This window comes from Eubalaena glacialis, chromosome 6 (assembly GCF_028564815.1).
Source record: "Eubalaena glacialis isolate mEubGla1 chromosome 6, mEubGla1.1.hap2.+ XY, whole genome shotgun sequence".
In the NCBI taxonomy this organism is placed as follows: domain Eukaryota; kingdom Metazoa; phylum Chordata; class Mammalia; order Artiodactyla; family Balaenidae; genus Eubalaena; species Eubalaena glacialis.
Genome location: NC_083721.1, coordinates 68133470 through 68146712, shown reverse-complemented (window position 1 = coordinate 68146712; position 13243 = coordinate 68133470). Strand labels below are relative to the sequence as shown.

At 31.8% G+C, this 13243-nt stretch overlaps 1 protein-coding gene across 3 annotated transcripts in view; it reads right to left on the bottom strand.

Moving 5' to 3' along the window:
* STXBP5L (syntaxin binding protein 5L) overlaps positions 1 to 13243 on the bottom strand; it is a 366549-nt gene that overhangs the window by 202189 nt on the left and 151117 nt on the right. For all 3 annotated transcript variants that reach the window (XM_061193153.1, XM_061193151.1, XM_061193152.1), the window contains exons 7-8: positions 6060 to 6143; positions 1065 to 1188 (exon numbers count right to left, since the gene is read on the bottom strand). In XM_061193153.1, the coding sequence (XP_061049136.1) occupies positions 1065 to 1188; positions 6060 to 6143 (208 nt within the window). The remainder of the gene's footprint in view (positions 1 to 1064; positions 1189 to 6059; positions 6144 to 13243) is intronic.

Sequence of the window (13243 nt, the reverse complement as noted above, 5' to 3'; positions counted from 1 at the left end):
GCACAGGGAGTTATAGCCATTATTTTGTAAAAACTTTAACTGGAGTGTAATCTATAAAAATATTGAAAAACTATGTTGTACACCTGAAACTGATATAAATAATATATCAACTGTACTTCTATTTAAATAAATAAATAAATAAAGCATCTCTAAGTAAGTTTTTAAATGTAAGGTAATCTCTAAGTAAACTGCTAAGGTAAATGTTGCAATAATTTAATCTTTTGCAGTGGAACATGCAACTGTGGTACAAAAAATGGCAAACCAACCCAAGTTGGAATAATTCCATCTTTTGATTTATGGGTCACCCACTATAAAAACATACCACTATTTTCTCAATGTGAAACTATAATAAACACTCAGAAACTATGAAATAGAATGTATTTGATTAACCTCTAGGTTTTGACCTTTTTATTCTTACAACCAACCAATGGTATGAGGTAAACACGAAACTCAGATCATCACCAATATTATGGAAAATAATATGGCCTCTGAATAAAAGATATTCATACATTAGAAATTTTTATTCTGCCTAGTTAGACAGATCCAACATAAATCCTAAATATCTCCTTTCAATGAGGAATATAATAAGATAAATACAACCTACGATAAAAACCATGTAGTCATAATTTAGTGGAATCAAATGGCAGAAATGGAAATAAATGGGAGACTTTAGAAAACAACAGACTCTAAAGCAGTACAGAAATTAGGTCCAAGAGTCAGATCTATAAAGTGCCATTCTCTCACTAGCTCCTTACCCCTTAAAATTCATCAAATATCCTATATTATCTCCTCTGCTTCAGGTACATCAACCATCAGTTATTCAATTTTTGGTATCAAAATTGAATAGGTATCACTTACAATGTAGGAAAGTTGATAGATAGGAGGAAGGGAAGTATAGAAACTTTGGGTCATAATGTAGGGATCTGAAGGAGGTATAAAGGGGTATTTAGAATCAGAAGCTATGTCCTATTACCTCTTTCTAGTGATAATGATACCAACTTTCCTACTTCAAGTAACGGCACTGAATCTCCGGAGTTGATTTCTTTTGAAAGCATACATCTTACCATGTGGAATTGTGGTCTGGAAAGGACGACTTGGGCTTTTCAGGTTCCATAAAGTCAAGCTACCATCTGAATGGCTGCACATGAACTGTTTGCCCTCATGATGCCAATCAATTGAATGAATAGCCTAATGAAATAACAATTAAAAACAAGTAGAGGAGGAAAAAAGTTGATATATCATTCTATATTCCAAAGGAAAAATATTTTAACACAGAATTATTATAGCAATAACACTTAAGAAACATATGTAATTTTTCTGACCTAGGTCATACTACCTTTGGTTTCAACCTTCTATAGGCTTATAAGAAGGCTACAAAAACTCACCTCCTAAGATAAAGAAAAGTTAAGTAAATTTCATAATATCCTTAGATCCCAGAACTTTTTGTTGTAAATCCTGGGTCCTCCCCGTACCCTTTAATGCTTCTTTGAAAATTATTACACAGAAGTAAAAGCAAGGTTATCAGAAGATAATCTCTGGTGAGGTAGAAGCCTAGTTCCACTTAAAATAGCCAACCTAAAAGGTAGTTTACATAAGAGTTGCAATTTGAGGGCTTACTACATGCCAGACCCCAGGGTAAGCAGTTTATGTACATTATCTCATTTAATCCTACAAAACAGATATTATGTTTTTCCAAATTACACGTGGTGAAACAGGCCTAGAAAGATTGAGATACTTGCTCAGGTTACACCACTCAAAGCCAGCGTCTGACTACAAAACCCATATTTGGAATCATTGGACTATATTAACTCTAACATACACTATTTAAGTTGACTTAAAGCAAGAAGAGTTTAAAATTTTTGTATTTACAGATTCATTCTGTAGATGTGAATTAAATAAAATTAAAAAGTAATCATTACATTTTCCTAAATTGTTTTATTTCCAGTGGTTGCACAGTGTCTTGCATAAAGTAGGTACTCAAAAAATCTGTTAAATGAATAAGTAATTAATGTTATCAAATATTTCCACACTCTTGGTATTCTTTCAAAATTAATAAAGTATATATGGAACCTGGGTAATGTGCTAACAAGCACAATGAAAGAAACTCTAGTAAGCATAAAAGTTGAACAGATGTATATACAGCATGATCCTTTCCTTAAAAGAACTTAAACAACTGCGAGATAGGAAACATTTATACCAATATTAATAATACTTATTGTTTGGAACTTTTAACATTTAGTTTTTTAATCTATATTTATAAAACTAAGTTATGTATATATTTATTTTATACCAAACTTATACATATATGTACACACACACACACATATTTCCAAACAATAAGTATTGTTAGAGTTATAAATAAATGATGGCTAGAGCAATCATTAGACATATCAGAAATGAAATAGCATATGAGTGGACCTCAAGATAAATAAGATTTGATTAATTGCAAAAGATACCATGACACACTGGACTTATGTTTTCTCTCACCCTGGTCTTTATTACTGGGCAGAGAAGACCTCTTTATTGCCAGGGTTCAGTAGAGGCAGTGAGAGGGAAAAAACGCTCTTCTTTGTCTTCTCCTCTGCTTATTTCTTCTCATTTTTTATGTGACTAAAGGGAAATGTCACTTTTTGCCTCCTCTACATGTTAACCTGGATGAACCTCAGTCAATTTAAAGTTCTCTCAGACTACTTTGCTCTAAATGGTAGGCGCAGAGCCCCAGCCCTAACCTTTCTTTCTATCCCACTGAATTTCTGTCTACTGGAGAAGACAGATATAAAAATGATATATATAACATAAAACCAAGATAAGTACTATAAAAGAAGTACACTTATTGTACAGAAGAGTAGGCATGTAAAACCAACTTGTTATTAAAGAATAGGATGTCAAATAGTCCATCATTGAAGAGATTGAAGAGCTGGAATTTGAACTGACTTAATGGGTAAATATTCAATTTCTATTTATTTGATTATACCCCACTCTTTTCTTTAAAAAGGACCTTAAGCGTTTGCTGAAAAAACAAATATAATACAACTAATTAAAGAAAAAAAATTTTTTTAATGAAAAACAATATGGAAAATAAACTCAGTGGCTGTGACTGAATTTCTTGTAAACAAAAAAGACAAAGAAAACCCAAAAAGCTAGATAACAATCTGAAAAAAGGAAAAACAGCAGTTAGTAAGGAATTAAAAGGTTATCCTCATGTCAGACTCTGAGAGATTTCTCTGTGAGAGATTATTTAAGAAATACTGATGTAATGAAACAAAAATTTCACAGCTAATGTGGAAGTAAGATTCATATGGTTATTTCTGAAAATGATCCTGGATTTCCAAAACAAAACTCTGAATTCATCAGTGGTTATTTATCAAGTGGCTAGTTAGATAGTCCAAATAGCTTTACAGTAGCTAAATAATTAGTAGAATTTTGATATGCATAAGAGGAAAGAAGGGAGTTCATGATAAGGTATTAGCAGAAGCAAAGGCCTGGAGGTAGGAAATAAATGGTATGTTGAGGAGATAGTGAGTAATATGTCTGAAGTGTGAGAAGTGTGTAGAAGGATGCAGTAAATTAAATTCAAGGGAAAAAGATAGCACCAGGACCTTAAACCTCCTGTCAAGGAATAAGACTTTGTACTGTTGACAACTGGGAGCCATTCAAAGGTTCTGAGGTAGAGAATTACCTGATCTGCTATGTCTTAAAATGATAATCTTGTTAGTGAAAGATATATTGAAAACGTAAGATATCTGAGGAAATGTGATTAGTTAAAAGGCTATTATAATCTTCCAGGCAAAAGATAACATCCTCAACTAGGTCGCTGAATGTGGGAATGAAAAAAGAGAGGAAATAAATGAGAGACAATACAAAAATTGGATCAAGAAGACTACAAAAGTGATTGCATATGATATATGAAGAAGAAAAAAGGGTCAAATATGACTCTGAGGGTTATAAATTAAAATAACTAAATCAAAATTGAAAAACTGAAAAAAAAAAACACAGAAAGAGGTCAGATCTTTAAATATAAATTCAGTGCCAATGGAATATTCATCTGGACTTACAGATATTAGATATTTGGATCTAGATCTCAGGAGAGAGGTAAGAGTTAAAGATATATGAATTTTTAATTTATCAGCATAATATAGGTAATATTTGAAATGGTGGGAGGGGATATGAACATAAATGTAAACTGAAGGAGAAATGAAGAGAGGGTGAAGACGTAGAATCCTGAAGAGTATCTATAATGTAAAGGAGAGTTAAGGAAAGAACCAGTGATGGAGAAAGGAGGGGTGAAAAATGAGGTGGAAAAACACAAACAAGGGAAGAAACCATTTTAAGAAGGAAGGACTGATGTAAAGTCACAGGTTTAGTAAGGAACTTAAAAGACTATGGAAGGGGTCACTGATCATTGATGACTTATGAGAAACCATTTCAGGACAGATGATTTCAAAATATGAGACGTAAAGTGATGAGAAAAGTTTGGTAGTAACATGAAGTATACAACTATCTTTATTAAAATGATAGGACATATAATTATGCATTAAAGTAAATCAATTTTATATATATTCATATAATTCTAAGTGTAAAGTGTAGTATTCTACTGACTAAAACATTGTTAATCTTTATTTAAACATTTTATTGCAAAATTACTTTCACTTACTTTTTAAAGTTAGAAACCTTCCTTCCACACTTTTTAAGGCCACAGGAAAAGTAGCTGATTGAGCATTCTCATCTGGATTTCCATTTCAGCTGCTCCACTCTAGTTCCAACTGGCTAAATACACAGATGGTATTTGGACTCTTATCTAACTGCTAGTCTTAAGAGAGGAAGTGATCTTCATACTCATCTTTGTATTTTATATATTTAACGAAAGGAAAACCCTAGCTTAGCTCTCCAGGACCTTCTTGCCTTATGATTCAAGGTGCCTCGTAAGTTGATCATAAAGAGCATAATTGTATGACGTTGCTTGCCAGAGTATTGTTCACTAATCATGACCAAATTACCCAGCTGTTATATCATTTACTTCTGAATTCTTTGTCACCATGACAATAATCTTGTATATATCATAAAATCTTAGTTTGCCAGAACCACTAAGAAATGCATGGGGGGTGGGGGTTATGGGATAGCCGAAGGCTTGTATCTTTAAGCACCAAAATTTAAATTTTACTTTTATAAGGGGATGGAAGAGGGCACAAAAAGAAACTGTTCTAAAAAAATGTGTTTTCCTTTCAAATTTATTTCTCTATTTATCTTAGTGTTGTCTTAAATTCTTTAGCACTCTTCCCATTTAAGCCTGGGTAATTCTAAACAGTGATTTTTGACCTGTATTTTCCTATCTCTCATCACTGTAACAATTTTTAGTTTAATTGAGAGCCTAGATGATCACCTTTATTTCCACAGCTGCAAGACATAATTTCCCTTTCTCACCTTTTGCCCCTAGCCTCACTCTTTTCACATTAGCTTCTTCTTAAGATGGAAATAATAGCCTAGAATCAATCTTCGAACAACTGAAGTATCAATTAAGAGACTATTCCTTGATAAGAGTTCATTGCTTTCTCTACATGAAAACCTAAAATCTCAATTCTGTACGATAAAACGTACTTCAAGATCTGACTTTTATTATTAAGTATTACTATTTTAAAAATCTCTCTTTACTGTAAGAAGGCAAGTATTAGAAGATAAGGCCTTTCAAACTGACTACTTAAACCTTCTGTCACAGAAAAACAATTTTCTAAAGATGTGAATAGTATCTTTAGAGATCTTAAGGACAAAGAGGTTAAGAAATAAGCATAGAGCCTAAAGGAAAGAAAAAGATAGGTAATAGACGCCAACATATGTAAATGCCCAAAAAAGTCTTAAAAATAATCCATCAAGGCAAAATTTCCACTCAGGAGAACAACCCAGAGGTGGAACTCGTGCAAATACCAACAGGCAGTGTGAGGCACTGGATCAGAACTAGGCGGTTTTCCAATGATAAAAATACTGGTAACATACAAAGCTTAAATGTAGAAAACAGGCATAAAATCATAATACTCTTTTCAAATATTCCAGTAGAAATCACTTACCTCATCATAATAAACTCTCAGTTCTGCTCTTTTAGATTTCAAGTCCCAGAATACTACAGTACCATTTTCATAACCTATTAGCAGCTGGAAAACATTAGAACAATCATTTTTGTAATTCTAACATTAATTTTACCTTGCTCCAAATAAAGATTAATGTTAATAAAGTATAATCATACTACATTATACAACTTTATTTAGAATACCAATTTTTCCAAACCTGAATATAGGTTTTTTACATTGAAAAAAATTGGCAAATGAACTCTACTTCAATATAAACATTTACCAATGAAATCTACCTCATTCCAAAGAGGAAATTGAGAAAATATGTAAGTATATATGAAACAACATAAAAATAAATGAGAACATTGGAACAAAAGCAAAATGGGATAGAAAATGAAGATGAAATAAAGGATGAAATGTGATAACTTTAACGAACAGTGTATATGCCATTCAGTCCTATGCACTTGAAAAATGTGGCCACAAATTTGGCTTCAAATTTCTTTCTATCAAATCCAATTTTCTGACTTATGTCAGTATTTTAAATTGGTGATTTAGGAACTCTCAGCAGTTCACAAAGGTATTCTAGAGATTCACATCATTAAATATAGTTGATACTGACTTATAAATCAATAAATAAGACAATTAACAAAATACACATTCTGCATTTCAAAAGAAAAGGATTTGAGAACAGAAAATGATTATTAGATGATCATATTCAAGACTCAGTCATTCAGCTAAATACTGCTAGCTGTGCTGATGGTTTTTACTATAATATGATTCTGAGTTTTATTTGTAGTTATATTTTGTTAAATTTAATCTACCATTGGTTAAAAAAAACCCAGAAAGGATAAAAATAGGCCAACGTTCAAATAATGATATTTCGCAGGAATGTGCCTTAAGATGATTTTCTTGAAATCCATTAGTAGTATTTCTCTGGTGAAAATTCTTATACTGTTAATAAAGATGTTTCAGTAACTCCAAAACACAGTGGTAAAAACAGAAACTATAATGGTAGTTATAAGTTACTCCTACATAGATAGCTTCTTGAGACCTAATCACTTCCCTAGAAATTTTATAACAGAACACAAAAAAACAACAAAAATAAACCAGCTAGTAGTTTTAACAGGAAACAAAATTTCAAATATCAGATCATGAAAGCAATGCATATTACTTTTGAAGGTATAGCATATATTTAAATGTTTTATTATTAAACTGCAAACAATAAATTTTAAAATTGACTTAAAAAATTGAGCTCTTTACATATTAAGTTAAAGTAAATGGCATAATGACTTCATAAATTTAAAAAGTCTAAATTAGTGTAAACAAAGACTTTCTTAAAATTAAATTTATATAAAGTAATATATACTGTACTAAGATATGTATTAACTTCAACTTTTTTTACATACCAGAGAAAATGATAAACAATAAAACCAAATCCTATGAGGTATATGATAAAAATTTCTATGAAATGTATGGAAAGGAGATTTATAAGTCTAAAAAGTTTGGAAAATCTGACCTAAGCGAGAAAATGAATAATATAACCTTTCAGAAATTGAGTCCCAAGATGTAATGAAATGATATTCTAAAATGCTATTATATTTTTTATAATAAACATAAGAAAGATAGAAGTCATTTTGTTTATAAAACATTATAAGCAACAGTCCTAGTAAATCACAAAATATAAAATAATAAACCTCAAAGTATCAAAAATTTGAGATAACTATACAAGATTGTGATATGGGAAATATGAAAATACATTAGAAACACTTAAAGAATTGAGAAAGAGAAAAACAGCCCCTGACATCCAGGAGACACCAGACAAAGTCATTCTGTGACCATGATGAATCAAGACAAAAATAAGATCCCTCTGTAATCATGCCTGATCACATCAAAACAGGAATATTGCCCACATCACAAATACATATCATATATGTATGTGTGTGTGTGTGTGTGTGTGTGTGTGTATATATATATATATATATATATATATATATATATATATATATATAAGCAAAGAAGTAGGTGATTTCTTCACTACATATTATACATATTATCAGGACCTGGAAAAGTTTCTGAAGAAAATAGGTATCTGCAAAAATATCTGTTAAATTAGTTAGTAAATACCAAATAATCAAAATCAAAGATACTATATATTCTCTAACAAACATGAAATAAAATTAGAACTCATTGACAAAAATATTTTGGAAACTAAAAAATATGCATTTAAGTAATTATGGCCAAACAAGAAATCATAATGAAAAGTACAAAACAGAACAGAACAAAAATTCCTCATATTGAACCTTGTGGGATACAGATGAATCCTCATCAAGAGGGAACTATATGGTTTTATAAATACAGGCATACCTTGAAGATATTGTGGGTTCAGTTCCAGACCACCTCAACAGAATGTAATATCAAAATAAAGTGAGTCATACAGGTTTTTTTTTTTGGTTTCTCAGTGCATGTAGACTTCTATACTGCAATCTATTAAGTATACAATAGCTTTATGTCTAAAAAAACAATGCACATAACTTAATTTAAAGTACTTTATAGCTAAAAAATGCTAACCATCATCTGAGCCTTCAGTGAGTCATAATATTTTTTCAAGAGTAACATCAAAGATCACTGGGTAGAGGTGGGATCAAGATGGAAGAGTAGGAAGACCCTGAGCTCACCTCCTCCTGTGCACACACCAAAACTACAACTATATATAAAATAACTCTCTCTCAGAACAACCTGAAGACTGGCTGAACAGCTTTTTTACAATTAACAATACTTTTTTAAAAAATCACACAGAGACAGGTACAAGGGTGAAAGAAGTGATCTAGTCAGGACCCACACCCCCAGCAGGTGACCCAAAAGACAAAGGGGATATTACAAACTCAGAGGCCCCAGCCAATGCTCACTCCAGCTCCAGCCCTCCCACCAAAGCTACCAAGCACACATAGTCTGCAAAGGGACACTCCTATACAATGACAAACTTTCCACACCAGGTGAGGCAAATGTTTTGCCTAATTAATAAAGACAAACACTGAAAGTGAAACAAAATAAGAAGACAGAGGAATATGCTCCAAATGAAATAACAAGATAAAACTCCTAATGAAATGAAGATAAGTAATTTACATGATAAAGATTTCAAAGCAATGTCATAAAAATGCTCACCAAACTCAGAAGAATAGAGGATCACAGTGAGAACTTCAACAAAAAATTAGAAAATATTAAAAAAGAATCAATCAGAGCTGAAGAATACAATAACTGAAATGAAAAATATACCAGAGAGAATAAAAAGCAGATTAAGTGGTAAAGAAGAATTAATAAATGAGTTGGAAAACAGAATAGTGGAAATCACCCAATCAGAACAGTAAAAAGAAAAAGTTTTTAAAATGAGGATAGTTTAAGGGACCTCTGAGACAACATTGAGTGTCATAATATTCATGTTATAGGATTTAGTCCCAGGAGGAGAAAAGAAAGGAAAAGGGGCAGAAAATATATTTGATGAAATAATGGCTGAAAAATTCCCTACCCTGGGGAATGAAATAGATATCCAGGTCCAGGAATCAGAGACAGTCCTAAAAAGATGAACCCAAAGAGTCAACACCAAGACACATCAGAAGTAAAACAGCCAGAGTTAAAGATAGAGAATTCTAAAGGCAGCAAGAGAAAAACAAAGAGTCAAACAAAAGGGAACCCCCATAAAGCTTTCATTGATTTTTCAGCACAAACTGTAGGCCAGAAGAGAGTGGCATGATATATTTAAAGTGCTGAAAGGGAAAAACCTAAACCAAGGATACTCTACACAGCAAGGTTAGCATTCAGAATTGAAGGCAGTATAAAGGGTTCCCAAGATAAGCAAAAACTAAAAGAGTTCATCGCCACTAAGCAGGCCACACAAGAAATGTTAAAGGGTCTTCTTTAAGCAAAAAAGAAAAGGCCATAACAAGAAATGAGAAAATACGTGACGAAAATAAATCTCATTGGTAGAAGCAAATATAATAGTAAAGGCAGTGGATCAACTGCTTAAAAAGCTGGTATGGAGGTTAGATGACAAAAGTTGTAAAATCAATTCTAATTACAATGAGTAATTAAAGGATACACAAAAAGATGTAAAATATAATGTCAAAAACATAAAACATGGTGAGGGGATTATAAAAACTGTAGAACTTTAAGAACGTGTTTGAATTTAAATGACTATCAGTTTAAAACAAATATCTATCTACCTACCTACCTATCTATTGCACAGTAACCAAAAACCTAAAATAGATACACAAATACAAACAGAAAGAAACCCAAACATAATACTAAAGAAAATCATCAAACCACAGGGAAGAGACTAAAAGAAGAAGAAAAGAATGGAGAAGAACTACAAAAACAACCAGAAAACATATAACAAAATGGCAAAAAGTACATGCCTATCAATAATCACTTTAAGTGTAAATGAACTAAATGCCCCAATCAAAAGACATAGGGTGGCTGAATGGATTAAAAAAAAACAAGACTCATCTATATGCTGCCTATAAGAGACTCACTTCTGAGCTAAAGACACACATAGACTGAAAGTGAAAGGATGGGAAAAGGTATTCCATGCAAATGGAAATGGAAAGAAAGCAGGGGTAATATAACTCATACCAGACAAAATAGACTTTAAAACAAAGATTGTAACAAAAGGCAAAGAAGGGCATTACATAATGTTAAGGGGGGGTCAATCCAAAAAGAGGAACTAATATTCATAACATATATGCACCTAACATAGGAGCAACTAAATATATAAACCAAATATTAACAGACATAAAAGGAGAAATTGACAGTAACACAGTATTAGTAGGGGATTTAATACCCCACATACATCAATGAATAAATCATCCAGACAGAAAATCAATAAGAAAATGTTGGCCTTCAATGATACTTTGAGCAGTTGGACTTAATAGATATCTACAGAGCATTCCATCCAAAAACTATAGAATACACATTCTCTTCAAGTGCACATGGAACATTCTCCAAGATAAATCACATGGTAGGCGACAAAACTAATCTCAATAATTTAAAAAGTAAAATCATATAAAGTATCTTTTCTGACCACAGTGGTATGAAACTAGATATCAATTACAGAATGAGAGGTGGAAAAGACACAAACACAGGAAGGCTAAACAATGGGCTGCTAAAAAAAACAATGGGTCAATGAAGAAATCAAAGAGAAAATTTTTTTTAAATGTCTTGAGATGAATGAAAATTGAAACACAACTTTTCAAAATCTATGGGATGCAGCAAATGCAGTTCTAAGAGGGAAGTTTATAGCAATACAGGCCTATCTCAAGAAATTTAAAAAATCTCAAAAAACCTGACTTGAAACCTAAAGGAATTACAAAAAGAAAAAACCCAGAGTTAGTAGAAGGAAGGAAATAATAAAGATCAGGGGAGAAATAAATTAAATACAGACAAAAAAATGGAGAATAAGATCAATGAAACTAAGAGGTTATTTTTTTTAAAATAAAGAAAATTGATGAAACTTTAGCCAGACTCATCAAGAAAAAAGAGAGAAGGTCCAAGTAAATACAATCAAAAATGAACATGAAGTTATACATGATATCACAGGAATACAATAATTGAAGAATACTACAAACATTTACATGACAACAACTTGAACAATCTAGAAGAAATGGACAAACTCCTATAAATGTACAATATCCCAGGAGAAAATAGAAAGTATGAACAGACCAATTACCAGTAATGAAATTGAATCAGTAATCAAAAAAAAAAAAAACTCCCAACAAACAAAAGTCCAGTATCACATAGCTTCACACTGGAATTCTACCAAACATTGAAAGAAGATTTAGTATCTATCCTTTTCAAACTCTTTTACAAATTGAAGAGAAGGGAACACTTCCAAACTCATTCTTTGAATCCAGCATTACACTGATACCAAAGCCAGGCAAAGACACTAAAAAAAAGGAAATTACATGTCAATAAATCTGAAAATTATAGATGCAAAGATCCTCAACAAAATATTAGCAAACAAAATTCAACAATATATAAAAAGGATCATACACCGTGATCAAATGGGATTTATCCCAAGGGTGCAAGTTTGGTTCAGTACCTGCAAATCAATCAATGTGATACACCATATTAACTAAAGGAAGGATAAAATCACATGATCATTACAATAGGTGCAGAAAAAGCATTTGACAAAATTCAACAACTATTCATGATAAAAATCCTCATCAAAGTTGGTATAGAGGGAATATATCTCAACATAATAAAAGCCATTTGTGACAAAACCACAGCTAACATCATACTCAATGGTGACAAGCTAAAAGCTTTTCCTCTAAGATCAGGAACAACACAAGGATGTCCACTCTTATTCAACATAGTATTGGAAGTCCTAGCCCCAGGAATCAGACAAGAAAAAGAAATGAAAGTCATCCAAATTAGAAGGGAAGAAGTAAAATTGTAACTATTTGCAGATGACATGATACTTTATATAAAAATCCCTAAAGACTCCATGCCAAGACTATTAGAACTAATAAATAAATTCAGTGAAGATGCAGGATACAAAATTAATATACATAAGTCTGCATTTCTATACATTAAAAATGAACTATCAGAAAGAGAAAGCAAGAAAGCAATCCCACTTAAAATTGCATCAAAAAATATAAAATACTTAGGAAGAAAATTAACCAAGGAGGTGAAAGACCTACACTCTGAAAACTATATGACACTGATGAAAGAAATTGAAGACAACATAAATAAACATAAAGATATTCTATGTTCATGGATTGGAAGAATTAATAGTGTTAAAAAGTCTATACCACCCAAAGCAATCTACATATTCAATGCAATCCCTATCAAAATACCGATGGCATTTTTCACAGAACTAGAATAATCCTAAAATTTCAATGAACCACAAAAGACCTTGAATAATCAAAGCCATCTTGAGAAAGGAGAACAAAGCTGGAGGTATCACACACACTCCCTGACTTCAAAATATACTATAAAGCTAAAGTAATCAAAACAGTATGACACTGCACAAAAACAGACACAGAGATCAATGGAACAGAATAGAGAGCCTAGAAATAAACTCACACACATATGGTCAATTAATCAACAACAAAGGAGGCAACAATATACAATGGGAAAAAGACAGTTTCTTCACATAAGTGGTTTTGGGAAAACTGGACAGCTACATGTAA